Source organism: Telopea speciosissima, chromosome 1, assembly GCF_018873765.1.
Source record: "Telopea speciosissima isolate NSW1024214 ecotype Mountain lineage chromosome 1, Tspe_v1, whole genome shotgun sequence".
NCBI lineage: Eukaryota > Viridiplantae > Streptophyta > Magnoliopsida > Proteales > Proteaceae > Telopea > Telopea speciosissima.
In genome coordinates this window covers 19,614,605-19,637,943 of record NC_057916.1, presented here as the reverse complement: position 1 = coordinate 19,637,943, position 23,339 = coordinate 19,614,605, and the positions used below count along the sequence as shown (strand labels likewise).

The window sequence follows — 23,339 nt, the reverse complement described above, 5'->3', positions numbered from 1 at the left end:
ACCAAGATCTGATCAATTACCATGACTGTTTCTGTTGTATATAGGGCATATCTTGATTAGGGAAAGTAAAAAAAGTCTATTGTGAAGGGTTTGATTAAGGTTATTTCCAGCAAAGGTTGGTTCAAGACTTTGAAAGAAAAAATTTATTAAACTTAAAACTTATTAACTTTTTGAAAAATTGAAAATCTTTTGGAATCCGATCATGAAGTCCGAATAGTAAGTGTGAATCATAATTCAAATATTTCTTGACTTCGGCCGACCAACCAAAGCACAAAAGCAAAGATCTTTTAAAAAAATGGATTCTTATTCAAAGAGTAAAACTAACACTAACCTGTCAATTTGAGACCCGATTTGGTGTTTCTCTTTAGAGGTATCTGGAAAGAATTGAAATATAATAATATCGATTCAAAGAGAAGAAAGGGTAAACATAAAGGTTTATTTATTGATTGAAACGCTGATAATCATATATTTTTCTTTTACTTGCATTTTACCCGGAAACAAAACATGAAGCTTAATGTATGGCCCAAATCCAAAAACAAAAAACCCCAAAAAAAAGAAATTTAACACTCTCAGACCCAGATGGCAAATAGCAGGAATTGGTTACCACTTTAATAACAAACCCTCCTTCCCTGCTAATAATTGAAATTAAGTGAACACCATTTCAAGAGTCATGGTTTGAAGATTCACTTCTTTTACTTCATTTTCCATCTGACCTAGTAACCCACCCCCCCGTTTGGGTAGAATACTGACCTTACAGGAAGATGATCACTGGGTCATCCACCATAACAATTATGCCCATGTGATTCAAGCTTGTGCAAGTGAACATATTATATCTCCCCCAAACCCTCTAACCTCAATACTATTACTGATTCAGATCAGATATTGCTCCCAAAATATAACAAATGGTTTTGGTGAAAAAAACCCAAAGAAGAATCAATTTACACCAAACCTTTATAATTATTAGTAGCAACAAGGTGGACATTCTCCACGCAAGTCGACCTAAGTATTACATCTTTTCAACTTGCTAGCTATTTACATATTTTTACACAATAATTGAATACATCCTCATGCTGTCCAGAATATACCTGTACAAACAGTAGACTGAGATTAAAGCATTGTTTTAAAACTAGAATTAGAATTGGCGGAATCTAACGATTCAACTTGGAATTGGCTCCCGGTTGATTCTGATTAACCTCAATTCTAAGTGTACGAGCCAACCGAGTTTGAGCTAGTCAAGCCGATTCCAGCTGAGTCTGACTGACTGATCCTGATCCTGCCCCGATTCTAAGTTTTTAAACCTTGGCTTAAACTACCTCAGTCCGACTAAATAAGGTTACTAGGCTAGGACAGAAGAGGATAAAAGAAAAAGGAAATTGGTATCAAGGATACCACCAAGGTATCTGTTGTATAGAAGCAGGATGGTGTCAGATCCCGGAATAAGGATACAGACAGCACCTGGGATGTCTTTGCCTAAGCCAAATCATCTGTAGAGCTGCGGTAGATTTCCTCAACATGGGCTGCCGGAACATAAACCACATTCAATAGTGAGCTGTGGCTCCGCCCATAGAACAGATACACAAGCACTCCAATAACCATCCATGCTGATACACGCATCCATGTGCCAGCCCTGAGTTCAGAGAAATGTATTGGATTAGAAAACATCGAAAGAGCCCCATGCCCTGATGGGTATAGCATGAATATAACATGGCAACTGGTTCAACTAGAAATAACCAATAAGGGAACCTGATGGTAAGTCAACCACATAAAACGAAAGTAAAAGAGTAATGGTGTACTCACCCAAGATTTATCAGCAAGTACACATTTACGAGGACGCAGGCAATGGGTAGGAGCGGAACGAATGGACACATAAAACCTGCAGAGGTTTGAACAGTTCAAACCCATCAATTTTAGCTCACAAGCTGTTGCTTTGACATTACAATTTTGTGATTGCAAGGAACATTTAGTTCCAGTACAGGTGGCTGGACATATAGTCTTCTCTTGGAAAGCCCATCAAATGCTGAATCTGAATTCATATCCATTCACAGCACATACAGTAGCAGAAAAAAAAATGGCATATCCAGTGCACCAGGCTCCCGCCGCTGCAGGGTCTGGGAGGGTCATAATGTACGCAGCCTTACCCCTGCTTTCACAGAGAGGCTGTTTCCAGACTCGAACCCATGACCACTAGAGCAACCTTACCGTTGCACCAAGGCCCACCCTCTCTCATAAACCCAAAAAAAAAAGGCTTGTTGTCTAGTCAAACGTCATCCTTGGTATTGTAACTCGGTCTGAAAAAAAAGAAAATGATAGTGTGCATATAGAGTACAGCATACCTCCTGTGTGTCCAAAGCTGTGCCTTGCATCATCTTGATCAATCCAGGAAAGAACAATCAGGCCGCACAACATAAGCGCACCACCAACTCCACACATAGTGAAGCGAGGAATACTGAGAAAAAGAAACTGAATCAGGAGTGGGGCATTCATATCACCCATTTAACATATCAAATCAGAACCAATCAACTGAATCCTAAAACTATATAATTCAACCCTCCACTACATCACCCTTCTAACTTTAATATTCAGTACTCTATCAGTCAAAGCTACATTCATGGGCTGCATCAGGTAGTTTTATGCATAGCACTTGCATTTTGAGGATAAGCTGGTTCCTAGCATTTAAGGAACTTTGTGCTAATCATATGAGCAGGACTTGGGGTTACAACCTCAACTTAGCCACAAAAAGTGTATGATTGAAGCAGAGACAATGCTAATCATATGAGCAGGACTTGGGGTAACAACCTCAACTTAGCCACAAAAAGTGCATGATTGAAGCAGAGGCAATGTGTCTTCTAATTAGGGATGAAGTTTGAATGGACTCCACACTAAGAATATAACCACATCAAACATGGAAGAAATGCATTCAATGGCCTTAAGGACCTTGAACTAACCTGGAATACATAAGAAAATATCAACCTGAGCTCTTAAAACAGGAAAGCTTTCCAAGCACAAATTACCTGGGAACGTATTCGGCTGATGCTGCTGAAGTGAGGATAAGCACGCCAACACATACAAATGCTATGTTCCAAGCAGCAATTTTCCGCCTTTTTTGTTCATCCAATTTATCTGAATAAACAAAAAGCATAGTAAAACTTTTAGCGAACCCTGGAAGCTGGAAGCTGGAAGCTAGAAGCTAGAGAGACTAAGTGCTACAATTTTTCATGATGAAACAAATATACGAGGAAGATACAAAAGATGGTGTATTAACAGCGATGCAAGATAATATATGGAAAAAATACAGCATGCATTCTGAGCTAGAAAGCAGTATGAACGTCCCCACCTAGCAGATAATCCAAGCCCCATATAAACCAGTTAATTTGATAAATGTGACTTTTTGGACCCATTCTTATACACTTTTGACCATTCAAAAAGAATGTGAGAAATTGCGTGAGATCTAATATGAACAATATAAAGGGGCAACAGAACATCCAAATCTGACCACTGAATAGACGACTGCACACCAACCCCACTCCCATCAATAGCCACTGCATTGCTCATATGAGATAGAGGACGTAAGAATGAACCAAGGCCCAGATAGCATTCCCCCTATCTCAAATTTGGAACATAAAACCCATCACTAAGGGTCTACCTCAGAGCATTGCCCAGTGATCAAAAGAATGAATTTTTCATATTATTTCCCTCAAGATAGTGGAAAGAAGTGCTCTTATAGATCCAAAGGAGAATTAAAGACCAAATGGTGACAATTCATCTGATCTTGCTAACATCTGGCAAAAACAACCTCTGACAAAATTCAGTGTCTCATCCTGGTCCTGTCCCCAGATCTCAAGTTATGTGGCCCCGGACCAAGACCCTCCAGCCAATATACTAAATGGGCAATCCAACTTATCTTACCTTGACCACTTTTCACAATAAGAGGATATTCAATGGATTCTTCCGAGTTGCCCTGAGAGTCACCAGCTGGATCTTTTGGGATTCCCCCATCAATCTTCGTAATACTACTGTACTGCAAAGATACTGTGTCAATGGAATCCTGCAGTGATGATGGAAGGGGCACCTCGTCTGGTGGGACATATCTAAGAATCAAGATAGATATTGCAACAATGGTGAATGCAAGAAGTGTCCCCACACTGACCTGCAAAAAAAAAAGTAAGGCTCAGTTTCATATGATATTGACAAGACATGTGGTATAGTGGTCATAGGTTGGGCTGGGTCAGGTGAGATTGAATTTGGTCATGCTAGAAAGAAATCCAACCAAACCGCTTACAATTCATCCCCCCTGCTCCAAGTAAAAACCCTTAGGGTAGACCGGAAAAAGGGGGGGGGGTCAGATGAATCATCAGGTGAGGTCAAGGAATGGAAGCTTACAATTCATCCCCCCTGCTCCAAGTAAAAACCCTTAGGGTAGACCGGAAAAAGGGGGGGGGGGTCAGATGAATCATCAGGTGAGGTCAAGGGTTTCCATCCCTAGCTTAATACTACATTCACTTCATTTACTTCATTTTAATCAAAAAATCCTGATTTTTCCTTGAGTACTTAACAGCAATATCCATCCAGAAAACTTTGTTATCCATTTTAGCCAATTTTGGTCTGGTATGACTATTTTGATCATTTTCCACTTCAATTTTGGTCTCTTAGTTCTAGTTACAGATTCAGCCACATTGTAACTAGCAGCAACATACTTTGCTTAGATAGATTTGTGCCTGCGCCCAGTGTTTTCATACTTTTATGTATTTACTCCCGTTTATTATAGTTCATTAAATAATATCTCCTGACGTAAAGAAGAGGTACCTGCCATTTTAATTTCCAAATTAAAAAACCTAGAAAATAAATTCCAGAAGAAGGATTTAAAAAATTAACTATAAATATATATATATATATATATATATAATTTATTTATTTATTTATTTATTTATATATTTGTAAAAACATACTAGATCTTCAGAAAGTTTAACAGTCAAATTGCAATTAATTTTTTATAAATATCTTTTTCAAATTAAAAAAAAAAATCCATAGAGAACTCCTAGTTGACTGTAGAGTGTTTACCAAGTTATCCATGTAGCATACATTCAAAGGGTTTGATACAATATAAGATGGATCATACTAACTGTAATGTTGGATACCCAGAAACTACTTTGGGGTTTAAACTATCAGACATATGTGACTGGCAGCAGCTTTTAACCAAAATGGTTATTAGCATCCAATATTGCAATATTTGGTAGATCTCCTACATTCCATGTGAGTCGTCATACGATCATAGCACCCAAAGCATCCAGCAAGACCAAGAGTGGGTGTAGGAGCAAGAGATAATGTTAACATACCATTCCTGCCAATTGTGAAACATCCATAAAAAATGCCAGAATTGCAGCACAGATTCCAGTCGTTAACGTGCTGTTGACAGGAATTTGAGTTCTTTCATTAATGCGTGAGAAAAAAGCCGGCAGCAATCCATCTCTAGCCATTGCCATCAAGATTCGAGGCTGAGACATTTTATGAAAAAGACAACCATGCAATCCAAATCCCATCAGTACTAAAGAGTTCACAGACTGTTCTAAAGCAAACAAGCACATTGAAACCACAAATTATTCACTAAAGCAAACTCCAATCAAAAGTCCGACCAAAGAAAAGCACAGCCCATGAACCTGAATCTTACAAAGTTGAAGACAGTTGGATTGAAGAAGATTATTATGTCCACATTGTAATAAAAATATCATAATACCATCAATAGAATTTGCATATTTTTGAGTTTCTATGGTCATAAGCTAATATCTATTGTATAACATTCTTCATCACAATGATTCAAACTGATTTCAAGAAAAGGCAGGCAAAATAACGAGAATAATTAAATTTTCAATGGAGATTGAGAAACTTCTGGTAATAAATATTTAAACTTTCAATTAGTAGAGTCTAATATGAATAAGATCAAAGGAAACACCCCTTCTCGATATTTCAGTAGTGTCCAAAGGAGATGTTGTTACTGCTGCATATCTCATTCACAGACTTGCTAAAGTACTTCAACACTTTGTTGTCCAAAGAACAAATTGTGGTATGAATCATTTTGTATCTTATATTTGAAAATTTTGACCGAAACCATCGAAATTGGAAAAATAATTATGTCTGCCCAAGGGTCAACATCGGGTAAAATTGGCAAATACCAAAATTTTGAGCCCAACCTGTCGAAATTGGTGAAATATTTCTGTTTAGCTATGCGTCAAAATCATTCACCCTGGCAAAATCTCAAACATTGCTCTGAATCTCAAACGGAGTTGATTAAACTATGTTTGAGATTACAGAATAAATATCATCCCATGTAGCCAGCCCTCTGAATCATGTGATATTACTAGTACATGGCAATGATATTGATTACTCAATGGTTAGAAGGGCTGAGAGCCAAGGTTCTAAATCTCGGTCTTGACCAGTCAGGAAACCAAGATTTCCCAGGTTTCAGTCGAAACCTGGTATATTTTGGGCAAAATTCAACATGTCATGGGCTGGTCAAAACTATCGAAACTGGTCGAAACTACTGAAACTGGTCAAAATTGGTCCAAAGTCCAAACTTGTTCTTTTTTGGTCGAAACCTGGTCAATACAGTAGTAAATACAGGTTTCGTCTTGGAAACTGAGATCTTGAACCATGCTGACAACTACAATCAGAACCTCAGAGATAAAGAAACCTGGAACAACCTTTATCTAATCCAAACCCAGCTTTAGCTTGGGTAAGGATCATGTTGGACTTTGATGAATATATTATGTCAAGCCGAAAACATATTAAAATGACCCCATTAAAGCTTAAATTCACACATTTCTCCTAATATTAAACAATCCCAAACCACCAAGCTACATACTTCAGTTATTCATAGTAACCAATACATAAATATTATACAAAAAAATGATATTGTCAGGCCTTGGTTGTCTAAAGAAAGGGATAGTCCAAAATCTGGACCTGCTTCCCATTCATATCCATTTACACGAATACTTATCTATCTGGACAATCGGACACCAGAAATGAACTCAGACATGCACTTCCAATATAATTTAAGAGTACAAATAATTATTTAATATTTATACATCAAACAATATATTTATTTAATTTTCATAAGACTAAAAATTATATATTATTTTATTAAAATTTATATATCATAAAACTCATTGAATATTACTGGAATAGACCTGGGATAAACCCTTGAATGATTTGAATTGGAATACTTGGATGAAATATCCTTTGGATAGCAACTATGCTTATTCACTCTGTTGGTATCCCTAGTTGGGTCAGATTGTCCAAATCATCACACCACTATTCAATCCAACCCTTGAGATGGGTATAATTGAAACAACAAAGAAAAATTCCAGAAAAAAGAGACATTAGTAAAAGAAGTGATAGAATTGAAGCATCCTTCCCTGCCACAATACAAGATTTTTCTAAAGATAGGACGACTGTTTCCAATCAAATCCATTCACAAGTTTGAGGTGACCAATACGATTTCATAGGGTTCAAGCAGTCTAGTGGTGTTTGATGTGAACTTGGATGTATTTGACTTTCCCACATCATGAAACAAATTGGAAAATATTCATTTCCCATATGGATTTGGCATGGTTAAATTGAGTTTTTAATTTTCTAAAACCTGAACTAGTTCTCCCTGAGCTAATCTAGTACTTATGTTGAACTATGTGGCTGGAACTGCTTTGATATGTCGAGATCTTGTACAGATGAGATGCCCATTATCATAATTTCACAGAGCATGGATTCTCCAGGTAAAATATGTTCGCACACTTAATTCCTTAATGGTATAAAAACCAGTAAGCCCGATCCTTTCTCTTGCTCAAACTTTTATTGTTGTTTGGTATTGATCAAAAGGAGGCATTGCTAATTAAATTATGGCACCGTGAGACCTCACTACCTTATGGACTCATCAAGCTCTATTTGATTCTGCCATATAAGCTTTTAAAAAATCCAAATCTTTATTATATCTGTCACGAATCGGATATATATGTAACAAAAGTATCAAGTATCTTCAACCACTATGTAGCAATTGAAAAAAGACCATAAGAATATTTGCATGTATCAACTCAAAAGAGCTGGTAATCCCAGTAGCAACAGACTTCTTCATCATGTTTTACGCAGAGCAATGCATTATTTAAATTGGGTCATACAATATTATCATGATTTCAAATTTCCACTTGCACGACAGATAAGAAAATCATGAGGAGTTAAAAAATACAATATCTTGTGTAGCATTACAAATAGAGTATCCAATACTATTATATGTATCACAACTTGCTGAGCAGATACATTGAGTACGAGTGCCATATTATGCTACTTAGAACTAAAAAAAGGGGGAAAACAAAATCTCATGCTGCACCAGTTACAAGTTATTGGTTCCAAATTATTGACTCAAAGATATACGCATTCAACAGCACCAACTGAAAAAATATTGGCCATTGGCAACAGCCAACCAATTCCAAGAATTGTATGGAGATTCAAAACAAAAGAAAGTACTATAATAATAAATATATAAATAAAACAAGCTTTATAAGTTAACAAAATATGCTGCAGCTATTAAAATTTTATAGTCTTGACCAATAATTTACCTGTGGAAGCAATGAACCCATTAACGTTGAGCAGAGTGCAGTAACTGCTCCAGCTGTTATTATATACCTGTAATTATCAATAAGGCAAAAATGAAACCAATTGTGTTTTATTTAAATGTCTCAAACTTATGATGAAGACTGAAATGACCACATATTACAAGAGAAATTTTAACGTACACTGCCCACTGCATCCCATGGCTAGCAAACGCAGAGGAGATAGGGGTGTCTGGATCCATCGCATAGAATGGTACTAGGCCAACAATAACAACCGAAACCAGCATATACAAGATGCAACAAATAGAAAGTGAAATCCCTATACCCAGTGGTAAATCTCTTTGAGGATTCTTCACCTGTCATGGACATCTAACAGTCTTAGTAAAGTAAAGCAAGCTTAGAATACTTTTAGATTACTAAGCATATCAGTGGTTCAGTTGTCTATAGCACTTAATTCAATTTATCAGTAACCTGTGGTGGAAAAGATGCGTCAACTTAAAAAAATAAAAAATAAAAAGATGTTTAGTATCCAACCCTACAAGGTCAAAGAATCACAGAAGTCATAGAGAATTTGAGGCAATACTCTTCTGAGTTCTCTCTACTGAGGTTACCAGTGTTTAAAACCACTGTTTTAAAATTCAACGGTTCAACACAGGAATCGGCCAAGTAATTCGGGATCGCGAAGTTGCTGGCGGGATCACCCCTCTAACTCTGCCTCTTTAACTCGAATTTCCAACTCAGTGACCAAGAGATCCAGATCAGAAAGATCAACCAATTCACTAGGCAATTGCCCGAGTCAACTCAAGTCAAGGTTAAAATTTTCATGTACGTTAATCTAAACAGATTTACTTGGCCGATCAGCTGATTTACTCGGTCGAACTATGGACATTTTTTTACTTTGCTTTGCTATTTTTATTTGTATCAGGTTATGTATTTGATTAAGGTTTTTTATGTTTGCGGTTTCATTTTTAAAGTGCATGGGATTGTTTGTTACATATATTTAAAATTTAAACTTGTAAAAAAGGGCGTACCCAGTGCACAAGGCTCCCGCCACAGCGGGGTCTGGGGAGGGTCATAATGTACACAGCCTTACCCCTGCTTTCGCAAAGAGGCTGTTTCCAGACTCGAACCCGTGACTTGGTCACAATGGAGCAACCTTACCATTGCACCAAGCCCCGCCCTCTCACATTTTTAAACTTGTATGCTTTAGAATAACGTTAATATTGTGTAAATTGTTTTCCAGGGGTGATTTATGATTAATATATGCCTATCTATTTTTCTTGAATTCTCTCTCTTCCCCCCCCCCCCCCCCCCAACTAATTCATAATTACAAATTATTTCCGTACTGACTTGCTAGCAAAGCAGGCCAGATTAGTCGTATCTGGCTGCCAAGTTAGTCGCGTTTCCTCATTTTAAAACACTCATACTCATTTAAGCAAAAGAGAAACTGTTGGGGATTTTTTTTTGGGGGGGGGGGGGGGTGCAGCCAAGGAGTCTCAAGCTTAACTTAAGAAACTTTTATGATACCAGAAGAACATATCTTATATACCTCCTCAGCAGTGCTGGCAACTGAATCAAAACCAATGAAGGCAAAGAAGACGGTTGCAGACCCAGCCAACATCCCATTTACTCCATAGGGGAAATACCTAAAAAGATGAAAAGAGAATGATCAAGTATGCTGCTATGCTGCCATCAGGACAAGACTAAATTATTAAACAAAGAGTACAGATCAACATGAGTCATTACCCATTAGGAACTTCATATCCTACCCAACCAGTCTGGAAACCCAGATATCCTCCAGCTATTATGACAAAAACCATGACAAACATATTTGCTGTTGTTACAATAGCTTGTACAAGCGAACTCTGCAAGAATAAGTGCTTGAATTGAAGGACCATAAAATGGGAATTAAACTTCCATGGCAACGAAAGGAATTGTTGATAAATACCTCCTTAATTCCCACACACAAGAGTCCAGTGACCACAAGGACAAGGATGGCAGCACATGGGTCAACCACGACATCAAGCCCGGGAATCTGTACACGGGCCAAAAAAACAGGCAAACTATCTGGCCCCCCAAAGAACAATGCCTAAAATGGGGGAAAAAAGAAAAAGAATTATAACAATAACAGTCAAGGATTCACCAAAAGTTTTTGCAAAAAAAAAGACCTTTCATAATTAACTCCCACAAATGTTCATAGTATTCAAGATTTAGAGTCCGAGCCTTTGCTGTAATCCTGCTTTAACCTCTGATCAAGTTCTTAGTCTTCCTAAAAGGATTGGAGGTAGTTTAAGAAGAAGGTCATTTTATTTATGCTTGCATCTTGTCGTAACCAAGTTTGTGAACTGAGACTTTTTCTCCAACTTTGGTTACAACAAGACTTTCTCTTTTCTTATCCTTGGGCTCCTTAATTCAAGGAGACTCTTTTTATTTATAATCTTTGGACTTATGAGAATACACTAAGCATCAGTTTCTACCTCCTACACAATACCTAAGAAACTCTGAACTAAGGAATGCATGCTCCTCAGAACTCAGAAAAAATGGAATGCATTTGATTATACTTTAGCCACTTCTAAAAATATGTGAAAACCAATTTCCCCAATGTAGAAGACCACCTTGCTAATCCTAAGAATAAGCCTGATAAAGACCTATATTTTCAAGTGTCCAGTTCCTCGGTGTTCACCTGATTTCTTACCTGTGATGTCCCCTATGGCTTACTCAATCTTCTAGGCAAAAAAGAATCATCTAAACAATGAAGTTACTTATATATATAATCAGATCCTGTAAAATATCTCAAGGAAAAAGGTTTTCTGCACAAGCCACTCAGGGAGGCCTTCCTACATGTTTCACCTTGGATGTGGAAGGCTGATGTGGCAAATAGGTAATTCAGTGGGAAAGCCTTGGCGCAACGGTTAAGTTGCACTATTGCAATCTGTTGGCTGCGGGTTCAAATTTTGGAAACAGCCTCTCCTGCGAAGCAGAGGGTAAGGATGTGTACATTTGCCCATCCCAAACTTTGCCGTAGTGGGAGCCTCGTGCACTGAGACATTATTTTTTTTTTTCATGACATTGTAGAGATAGGGTATCATCTGGAACTGCCACCTGTCCATTTTGAGAGCCAAACTCAATCACATACCACCCATATATTGGAAAGGTCCCTTGTATTTTCAGCCATTTTTCTTTTCAACTATTTTTGAACAGTTTGAATTTGTAGAGCAGGGAACCCTAGGCCCTCCCATGTCTATAGAATTTGAATCCCTCCTGATCTGCCATGTGGTGGATATAGAGCCACTAAGGAACATAGTTCAAAAAATCGGGTTTCGGTCTCATTTCAGCCTAACCGAAATTTTGTTGAAACAGTGCATTTTTTGCCATTAGTTTCGGTTGGCCATTTCAGAGGGCAAATGGCCGAAACAGTGCATTTTTTTCTACAATGTAGACAAGACCGAAATTTCGACCGGAACAGTGTTGAATTCCTGATTCGTGTAGCATTTTATCTCGGCAATGTAGAAATCACCGAAATTTCAGAAAGATATCGCCAAGTTTTTTAACTGTGTAGGAAAGCCTCCCTATGTGGATTGTTCAAAAAGCCATTGCCCATATAGAAAAAAGGTTCAGCGTTCAAATGAAATAGAATGGACAAAGCAACTCCAAAGAAACAAAAACTCACTAAAATATATGCATATAAATAGAAGAAAATCCTAAGACAGGATTGACATTCTGTACCAGATTTGGAGATATGCCACGAGCAACTGCAGAGCCACCAATGGTATACTCCAGTATAAGAGCCCAACCAATCATCCAAGCAGCACTGCAATCATTTAACAGATAAAGAACAAATTAACTGGCAGTGGAAGATATCAAAATCCCAAAGAAAAGGCAATAGGAGCATGTCATAACCATTTTGGCAAATATTAATCATGAATTCATGATCAACAAACATAGGAGATAGAATTGACATTGTTTGGGCATTCTTCTTCTTATTACAAAAATAATAACATAACATGATGAACAAACAGTCTATTAAACTGTCGAAAAGAAACATGAAATTGGCAGTAAGAAAGAAATTATAAAATAAGTCAAAGATTACCCTTCTCCAACACAAATATATGAATAATGGTAGGCACTCCCAGCAGATGGGCAGCGGCTAGAAAGCTCTGCATAACAAAACGCTGAAAGAGCAGCTGCTATTCCTGCTATGAGGAAGGAAAGAGCAAGGGAAGGACCAGAATGCTCTCTAGCAACTGTCCCAACAAGAACATAAACTCCAGCCCCAATAGTCGATCCAACACCTATGGAGATTAACAATAAACTCAATGTCAAGAAGATAAGCAAATAAGTCAACGAATAAAGGATTACGAGCATTGGTCAGTGACTCACGTAAGACTTTGTCATGACTAGGGGTGCCAGTTTTGGCCAAGCAAGCTCGAGCCCGCCTGAAAATTTTAGGACTCAGCCTTATCCCAACTTAATGGGGTCATGGTTTACCTATCATAATTTACATTTTATACGCCTGCAAGATAAGGGCCATGGTTTACCTATCATAATTTACATTTTATATGCATCATGATAAGTTGCGAGAAAATCGTTTGAGGTGGCATGGACATGTGCAACTGAGGCCTTAGAATATGTTCTAATACAGAGGGTGATTTGATTCAGATTGAAGGAGCTAAAAGAGTCAGGGCTAGGCCTAAAATGACTCTAGAAGAAGTGGTGAGGAAAGACATGCATAACCTAGGACTAGTAACAAGTATGGCTTTGAATATAGTTGATTGGATAAAAAGGATTCATGTAGCCGACCCCATTTAGTTAGGATAAGGCTGGGTTGAGTTGAATTGAGCTTTACGCATCATTGATTATATATAAGGTATTTATCAATGTAACAAAGGAACAAGGCATTTCCAGAAATCACAAGACAAATCTGAACCATCCATATTTACATTTTTTTCAATCTAAACCGTCTATTCCCTCTCTGAGGTGGGAGAGTGCAGAGTATGTTTAGAGTATTAGTACGCATCCATGGATATACACCACGAGAATACGAGATGCATGCCAATAGAAACGGGGTATTTGATTGAATTAGATTTCGAAATTTGACACGTCGCTAATCTAGACCATCTTCTCCCTACCCAACAGTCCAAATAGACACATCATCTGTCTACGTGGTAGAATACATGCCTTGTGACATTTTGAAAATAACAGACCTTTGTGACAATAATAATTCACCATATATTAAACATATAAATAAGGGACTGTTTAAACGACATCTCTATAGGTGTATTTAGAACTTGAAACCTTCATTTAATTGCCCCTGATCCTATTTTCAAAAGGTCCTTAAGTTGGGGGTAAAAAATGGTTTTCAAAAATAATTTAAAAGTGAACTTAGCATTATGTCATCATCAAAAGCTGTCATTGTCTTGCACATTTTTCGAGTATACCTGTGAAATGATAGTAATTACCTTCATTGGAAGAAGAAAAAAATGTGTTATACTAAAAGGGAATATAAGGTTACAAATTATTTGACACCTTAAGCGGTGTCAATAAGAAAATTTCTATAAACAATTAGGTTGAAAAGTTTTTTATTTTTATTTTGGGTCCATCTTGTTGTAACCAAGGTGGTGAACTGAGAAGTTGCAACCTACTGTTGATTGCTATTTGTCTTATTTGCAAAACTTCTTTAAGCAGGGGTAAAAAACAAAAGGTATTCATAATAATTTGAAAGAGACCTGCTGTTACGTCATTTTCAGGAGTTGTGATTGTCTTACACGCTTTTCGAAAAGATATGTGAAATGACAGGATAATAACCTCGTTGAAAAAAGAAGTGTGCTATACTAGAAGGGCAAAGAAGTCAGGTTACAACAACTTTTACACCAACTTTGGTTACAAAGAGATTTCCCCTTTTTTACGGGTAAAACATAACACAAAATGACAAAAATAGGGACGAACCCGGCCTACCTTGAGCTTGGCAAGGCCAGCCTGGGCTGAGGTATCCCAGCTAGACATAAAAACCCAGCCCAGCCCAGTTACACCCCTAGTCATGAGACTCGTGACATAACTAAATTATATTATTCTTAGCCCTCTACCATTAAAAAAAAAATTTGGTTATTTTCTTTGGGATTTCATTCTACTTTTTTTTGAGGGGGGTGGGGGAGCCCTGTAAAAATAATTCAGCTACATACAATGCAAACCAGTAAGAGAATGTTTGCTTCACATATGCTTAAAGCATAGATTGCCCCCAAACCACCACCACTCCAAATCAAAAAAGGACAAAAAAAACTGTAGGCATGAACAACAAGGGTTGGATTTCCGATAATTAAAAATAAAAAAATAAAAATACACCATCGAGAGGGGAATAATTGAGAATCGATACATACAACAAAACCAAGAAACAAGTATCCCACCAAAAACTCGAAATGGAACAAAACAGTAAAACAAAGAGAGATGTTGCAAAGAGCTCCGGCTAATATAAAGTCTTTTAGCTAAAGATGAGAGCTATAGATCTCTCCACTCCCTTAAGATTAGGGATACCATAAAGGCAATCCGACATGGAAGCAAAAAGAGTTTGGTGATGTCTCTAACTTTCTTAATATATTATCCTCTAGATAAGAAAATCCATGTCACTTGGGGAGAACAGAAAAAAAAAATAAAAAAATGGAAGATAATCCATTAGACATTGTGAACTTGCAATAGTCAAGAATACCGGTCATGGTAAACAAGGAAGAGATCATCCTGGAGAAAGCAAAGAAATGGCTAGAACAACTTGGACAGTAGGGAAGCACCAATCATGAGACCGGATACCCATCGGCTCTCGCTTTGTGGCGTCTAGATCCTAAGGGCCGCAGGGGCTGGATCCTCTGCAACCTCAAACTATACCCCACTTATCTGTATTTACTATTTACTCTACTATCCTGTAATTACTCCTTCCCTTTCCTAACACCCCCCCTCTTTTCTTTTTTCTTTTTTTTTTTTTGGGGGGGGGGGGGGTGGTGAGTCTGTTTTTACCTCTTTCCACATCAGGGTTGTGGGCAACGTTTCAAAAAAAAAAAAAAAGGGATCGGTCAAATCTGATCAGATTCCAAACAATTCAGATTGGAATCAGCACTGACTGATTCAATCCCCAACTCCAATATTTATAACCTTGGTTTTGGACCATGCCTATAAGGTAGAGTACAGAAAGAACTAAAGAAGAAACAAGAAGATAACACAAAACACAAAACTTGGGACGAATAACCAGGGCAACTGACCCTCCGTATTAATATACACTATAGAGCGGAAGCTTGATATTTTGCAGGGGCTTTGTTTTAAGAAATATAAAAAGGACCGAGAAATGAAGCATGTGGAGGTGAATCTGTCGTTACTTGAGGTCCATCACCTAGAATCTTCCTTAGTTGTCACTTGCAAACACTTTAAAATTGAAACAAAGATAAAAGTTCTCTACTTCTTTGTGAAGGATGAGCCATGCCTGATCTGCATAGCTGAAATCCGTAACCAAACAAGAAATTTCATCTACAACTCAAGACCAAACAAAAATTGTAGAAGAGCTTAGCATGGATTCTGACGCAGAGGAATTCACAGTGACTCATGGTTATCTTCCTCTTTTATTTTTTTCCCAAGTGACGTGGATTTCCTTATTTAAAGGATAATTCAAACCAACTTTTTTGGCAGACGTTCGGATTGCCATTACGGTATACCTCAGGGAGTGGGGACTGGGGAGATCTACGGCTCAAGGCTTGAGCTAAAAGAAGAAACATACCCATTCATATGCAGAGAAAAAATTATCGCACGAATCAAACCAATAACGCAGCTCCCTAAATCCATGCAAAGAACAAAACAAGCAAAATACCATATACAATCGAGGGAAAGGTAGTTGACCCAAAACCGAAACTCCGAAAGATAAGAGATTAAAAACATTACCAATTGCGAGGAGCTGAAGAATAGATAATTCCTTGGCCAACTGGTGTCCCTTGGCCTTGCCATGAGCCGAATCCACCTGCTTTCTCCTCATCAAACTTCGAAATCCCCATAAGAATCCTCCACCACTGGTACCACCTCCCTCTTTTTGGGAATCAACCACGAACCCCATCAAATTACAAACTTTGACTCTTCTGGCTCCTCCTCCTCCTCTTCTTCTTCTTCTTCTTCTTCTTCTTCTTTTCACAGATTTATCAAAACAGGGTCATTTCTTAATCAAACAAGACCAATTAACCTGTCCGCCTACCCACATATAAATAGTTGTCTTGACTCTGAAAATTCAAAGCTTTTACCTTTTTTCAGTGAAGGATTGGCGTTGCGGGCAGATTAAAAACACCTCCCCTCAGAAAATTGGGGGAAAAAACAAAAAAAAAAAAACACCCTGAAAGTCTTAATCCCTTACCAGAGTTACCACGGGCAGAAGAGGAAGAAAACAAGGAGTGGAGAAGAGAAGAAAGAGTCTCCCCCTTGCGTGCAAGCAAGCAACTCCTCGTCTCCTCACGATCTGCCCGCCAAGAGTCAAGAGTCGAGAACCAAAACCAGAACCACAACTCAAGGATGCAGGGATAGATGGAGAGGTGAGGGGACGGGAAGGGGGAAGGGGGAAGGGGGAAGAGGGAATGGGAGAGAGCAACCGACGATGGTCGATGGTGGAGTGCCCACCTTCTACAGATAACCTCTGCTTTTAAAAGGGCTAAGGTAAAAACTATTAATTTCGAGGGTTTGTTAAAGTTGTGAGGTTTGGTAAATGGTATGATATATGACTATATGCTATATGGACTATGGTATGGGTGTCAATTGTTAGGTTTTGGTATTTTACCCCAAAAAAAAAAAAAAATTTGTTAGGTTTTGATCGGTTCTTAAGCACGTGATAGAAATTGGTCTATTATTTGGGAAAAAGAAGCTTACTTGGTTATACCCTTTAGCCTAAATTTTTTTTTTTTGTTGTCTATCCTACTCAAGGGCCCACAGGCCAACTACAAGCTAAGGGAGAAGGCTAAGGCCAACCCACATTCCACAATTAGAGAGCCAAGGGGGAGAGGGGAGAGAGGGAGGCCTTTTTGGCACAATATGCAATTCAAGAGAGTCGATTCTTTGACCTCTTGGGGGCATGCACTCAACTTGCAATGCCTCCAACCAACCGAGCTAGCGGTTGTTTGCCTAGCCTATACACATGGGTGGTGAAATGATCATCTTGTCTCCCATATTGGATGTTTGGGCATCCGTTCTAATTGGTCCCCATGCTAGCGTGGGGGTGGATGTTCTATATTTTTTTGAAATTAAAATCGAACCATTAAATAAACGGGAAAAAAGACTATCTAAGAGCATGGCTTCTACGCCTAAACACATAATGGGGCAAAATGACCACCCTACCCTTCATGAAAGACATAAATCCTACTCCTGCTGATGCTTTCTTGTGTGCTCTCATTGGCCCCTAATGCACGAAGATCAATACCAAAAAATCATGAGTTCAACTCTCCTTGAATACCTATAAAAAAAATGTCAATGACATCAAAATTCAAAACTAGACCAAAATTTTTCTTAACACATAGAGGAAAAAAAATTAACTAGATAAAAAGATAATTACATCATCCTTAATAGTCATAGATAACCCATCTACTTGGATTCTAATAAGAAGTAATGCTTTTCAAACTAATAGTTTTTGTGTTAGGTCAACAAATCTCGCTATTTTTGTATCATTATATTATCAATTAAATATCTCTAATAAATATGATAATAAATACAAATATTTTTAAATATTTTTGTGTAATCAAATAAAGATATTGCAAAACAAGATAAACATAAAATTGACTACGCAATGACGCATGTGGCAAATAACATGGCAAATTCTAGATGTTGAATAGGTGAGAACACTCTATGTCAGTCATATGTTAAATTTGGTGGTCCAACTCAATCATATAGACCATCTATTCATTGGTTTTATTCCTCATGCATATATTTTCATTGATCACTTTATATAATTCCAATCTTTTTTTTTAATTATTTTTTTTATCCTTTTTTCAATATGTATATAAAATCGATTGGGCTGTAAATATACGTTGGGAAAACTATGCAACGATAGAATTTCCATGAAGGTGCCCCTTGGTAAGGATCTTGGATTGTTGTGGTCAAATCTTGGAAATGAATTCTACCTTCACCCTTCTTCTTATTCTTCAACCGCACTTTCTCCGTATATTTTCTTTAAGAAAAAAAGTCTACTCCAATTTTAGAGGATGTTGGGAGTGAGGAGAGATATAAAAATTCATGTTGTTTTGTCTGGACAAAAATATAGAATTCTCATCCATAGTTAACCAAGATAGAGTAATTGTTGAGGTCCTTTGTCAACAGCTATAAAGTATGAACAATGGAAACAAAACAGCCTTCCTTCCAATAATGGAACTTTTTCTAAAACTAGGACTATTGTGATAGGGATTCAACTATAACCAAGATAGAGTAGTTGTTGAGGTCCATTTTCAACATCTATAAACAATGAAACTTCTATCTTCTAAAACTGGGATTATTGTGAAAGGGATTCATGACACGTTGATATGTTTAGGGTTTGAATAGAATTATAAATATGATACCATATACTTGTTGAAGTCTACACGGCAAACATTTATATGGAAAGAACATATGTTAATAATGACTATTCTTTGTGTATGCTTTAAAACTAGTTTGACAATAAAACAAGGACTAAGTTTCCCTCCATCCATGGAGAACGGTTCACCGACCTAGGGTTTTATTATGTTCCAAATTACTCTCCGGATACCCTTTCCCACCCCATGGTGAATGGGATCTCAGTCATTGTGGGTGGAGGGAGACTCAGTCCATAAAACAATAGGAGTTTTAAACACAATAAGTGTCTCTAAAATAATAATAAAATGGGTAAGAGATCGCTGCTTGATCATGTAACTCATGCATCACGTGGAGGCCAATGAGAGCAAACACATGGGTATTAACACGGATGGGGATTTTTTATTTCATGAGGGATTAGGTGGTAATTTCACACATTCCTATGTTTGAGCACAGGAGACACTGGACCAAGCATTTTTTTTTCCTTAATAAAATAGAGGGAAACAGTTTTCTAGTCCAGGACTGTGGCCTACGCCAGCACTCCCATGTGTCTATCTCTCGCCTCCTCAAAATAAGGAGGCAAAGGTGTCTTTTTATATGGGAGGAGAGAGATAGACACATGGGCTTGCTGACATAGGCTACATTCTCTGACTGAGTTATTTTAACCTAAAATATAAGGAATAAATTTATTGTCTAGATGCATAGCATATGCTAGCACTTCCTATGTTGATCTCTCCTCCCACAATAGAGGGCAAATATATCATTTGATAGGAGGGAGGAGAGAGATAGACACATAGAGACACTAGCATACGCTACGCAACCTAAAGACGTTCTTTCTCCCTAAAATATATTATAGCAAATAGTGGGGCGTATGTCAATTTTCAAACTCGAATTCAATAAAATACTTCCATGTATGTATATCCATCCCTAAATTTGTAAATCAGTCCATTTCTTAGTGTCCACCCAGTGTAATCTTCAATCTTTCAATACTTGATTGTGTTACTTGGCAAACTCCGATTGGTTCAAAAATTAATGTGCGAGTAGAGAGAACCCTTATTAATTAGGGTTCACCTATCTACAAAATTATAATCTCATCTAACCCTTATTGGTTTGTTTGATTAATCATTATAACCACGAAATTTGTTTGAAAAGCTTAATGTAATAATATAATTAACAAAAAACAGATAATGGATTCACATGTCCATCCATCCATTTTGGTGGCCGGTTCATCAGGCCCAGGGTCAACCCCAGATGAACCAAATTGAATCGATCTTACTATAATGGAAGTAGGGCTGTAATAAATCATTAACATCAATTATTGAGATGAAAACAAAGAAATGACGTCCACATATATTGGCGTGCACGTAAGTCGGTAACATACAAAATTTAATTAATTATTTGTGAGAATTACTTCTAAATTATTGGTGTGACCCTTTGTCACTTTTCAGACAAACTCAAATAATTGTCCACGATAATTCTTACGTCATTACCTTTCCACGTTACATGAATCTTTCCTATATTATCTTATAATTTTTTGTCTGCGTGTGCGGCCTACGCCAGCTTCATGGTTCAGGATCTTCATATCGGTTGGATTGGATCGATCGATATAGATCGGGATTGTCCAAACTCGGGTAAATATGACACTTTTATTCTTTTTTTTTTAATTAAAAAAACTAATTTTTTACATTTGTATCCCTATCCGTATAGCTGGATCGAATTGGTATTGGGATCAATTTCGATCGATTGCTAATTCGATCCGACCAAAATTGACCGATTCAATCCGATACCTCAAACCATGACCTGCATTCTTATATCTCTCTTCCTAAAAACAAAGACCTGAAGTATCTTTTCATTGGGAAGAAGACGGATAGACTCGTGAGAGTAAATGGCGTAGCCAAAGTAATGGCGTAGGCTATGTGGACAGAATTATTTTTCTCTAATATTATAATCAAATATAGAGATAAACATGAGAAAATTAAGGAGATATCTTTTCAAAACTCACATATATTTAAGATTAAAAAAATTAAAGTTAAGCCTGTCTTCTTTGACCAACCACCCCCCCCCCCCTTCAAGAAAAAAAAAGTAAAGTAAGCTTATTCCTTCCCATTATAATGTCTCACATAGTCACATATGGCAATTTCTATATATGGTATAAGTCTTCTTTTTTAAAATATGGAGAAAGTGTTTTATTTCCTAGGATAAGAGAATCTCTTTATCCACTTGGATGTGATGTTATGATTGAAAATAGGCGAGTTTCATCATTAACTCTCAATTCTTATTATAAAAGTTAAAAATACTAATCCAACCAAAGATTAGATGTTGTCACTTAAAATGTTCTCTTTGTTGGCGGAGAGGAAAAATTCGGTCTAAAAAACGTTAATAAGATTAACTTTGATTTCCTTTATCTAATATTGGATAATCTCTATATGGCATAGACCCATCAATATGTGGCAAGCAATGGAGGTTAGATTTTCCTTCCATTTTTCAGGGAGAAAATGTGATTGGAGAATCCAAGGCCATCGCCATTGGAGACAAGATTTTCTTTTTGGATGTTAATAATAGCAAAGAATCTTTAACTTTTTTATAAAATCATCCCTAAACATAAGGAAAATGTACCAATATGCCAAAATGTTAACTTTCATAAAATTGGAATTTATTTCAATAAGAATGTTTCTTGAAGATAAAAGAAGGCTAAGTTTATTTTTGGGATTAATGAAATTTCTAAAGAGATCGTTTATTTAGGTAATAATCTGTTTCACCATCATTTTAAGTTTCAGGGCTTAGGAATGTTGTCTCTAGAGTTGAAAAATGATTAACATCTTGGAAAGTCCATTAACTTATGCAGATCGTAAAGTTTTGATTCAATAAGTTGTCAACCATTCCATCATACTTTATGTCTTGCTTTGTTTTTTTTTTTAAAAATATATCGTAAATTGGTTTCTATTAATCTAAATTTTTAGAATGAAAGAGTACAAAAAGAATCATCTTATGCCCTAGAGAATTGTATGTTTTCTTAAATTGGAGAGGGGGTGGGGGGGGGCCTTAGGGATTCTTCTACACAATAAATCTTATTGAAGACGGGGGGGGGGAGTCTTTGGGGCTCTAAGGGCCAAGTATTTTGTTAATACCTTACCAAAAAAAAAAAGCATTTTTGTTAATAAATCTTTATTTGATCCTAAGGTGATGTCAAAGAAAGGTTATTGGACTTGGAACAGTACAACAAGTATTTTACCTATCCTTCAAAATTGGCATGTAGACATATAGGTAATGGCAAGAATACATGTATTTGGACTGACCCTTGGACACCATCTTTACCTTGTTTTTGTGTTCCTCAAGGGCTTAATAGGAACGCTTTGATCTCTAGGGTCAGTGATTTAATGATCAGTGATAATTGGAATTTAAGTTTGATCACTAATTGTTTACTTCACTAATTTGTTTCGCTATTAAGAAGGTTCCCATACCCAAAGTAATCATTGATGATCACTAGTTTAGTCATGTCTCTAAAATTGGAAGGTTGATTACTAAGATATAGTTACGTGTTTCTAGGGTAGAAGAATCGTAAAATGGTGGAAATTTTTATAGAAATTTAAAATTCATCCCGATCGGGTGTGGTACCAAATAGAGATGACTTTGACAGATTCTTAGTCACTGGTTGAATATCTTCTCAGACCAAAGAGCAAGGCATGGCTGGTTGATAAAACCAGTTTGGAGATTTCTTTTCTTAATATTATTGGTTTATGTTTTGCATTAAAAAAATGATAAAAATAAAATAAACAACAAGGCAAATTAAACGTATAGATTTGGAGAATCGGATTTATTCTCCGGGGCCCACAAGGTTCTGGTATGTGGGGGCAGAGTACGATTCCGTGCCAATGTAAGTTAAGAAGATATTATTTTAGATTTGTATATTTTATTTTATGGAGAGGGATTTCATTTTTAATAAAATCTATATTATTTTAGATTGTTATATTTATTTTCAAGATTTAAAAATTTAAGCTATATTATTTTAGATTGATATATTTTATTTTAATTATGGGAGAGGGTTCGACATGCCATTGGTTTTCTTAAAGCCAAGAGCTGTGCCCAATGGAGATGGTGAGATGGAAAAGGCATGGAATTCATTTCCACAGGGGTGAGAGAGAGATAGACTCAAGTTGGGCAAAGTGCCGGTGTGTCAGCTTTTACCCTTTAAATATTTAA

General features: G+C 37.0%; 1 protein-coding gene across 1 annotated transcript; it reads right to left on the bottom strand.

The window, feature by feature from the left end:
- Positions 1-1,465: 1,465 nt before the first annotated feature.
- Positions 1,466-17,070, bottom strand: LOC122672391 (cationic amino acid transporter 2, vacuolar). Its single transcript, XM_043869876.1, has 15 exons — positions 16,972-17,070; positions 16,509-16,745; positions 12,685-12,886; positions 12,321-12,405; positions 10,543-10,683; positions 10,341-10,459; positions 10,144-10,240; positions 8,778-8,950; positions 8,601-8,667; positions 5,334-5,492; positions 3,907-4,147; positions 3,012-3,120; positions 2,334-2,446; positions 1,798-1,873; positions 1,466-1,627 (listed from the first exon to the last, which is right to left on the bottom strand). The coding sequence occupies exons 2-15, from the start codon at positions 16,675-16,677 to the stop codon at positions 1,471-1,473; spliced, it is 1,908 nt and encodes a 635-aa protein (XP_043725811.1). The 5' UTR covers positions 16,678-16,745; positions 16,972-17,070; the 3' UTR covers positions 1,466-1,470.
- Positions 17,071-23,339: the final 6,269 nt, after the last annotated feature.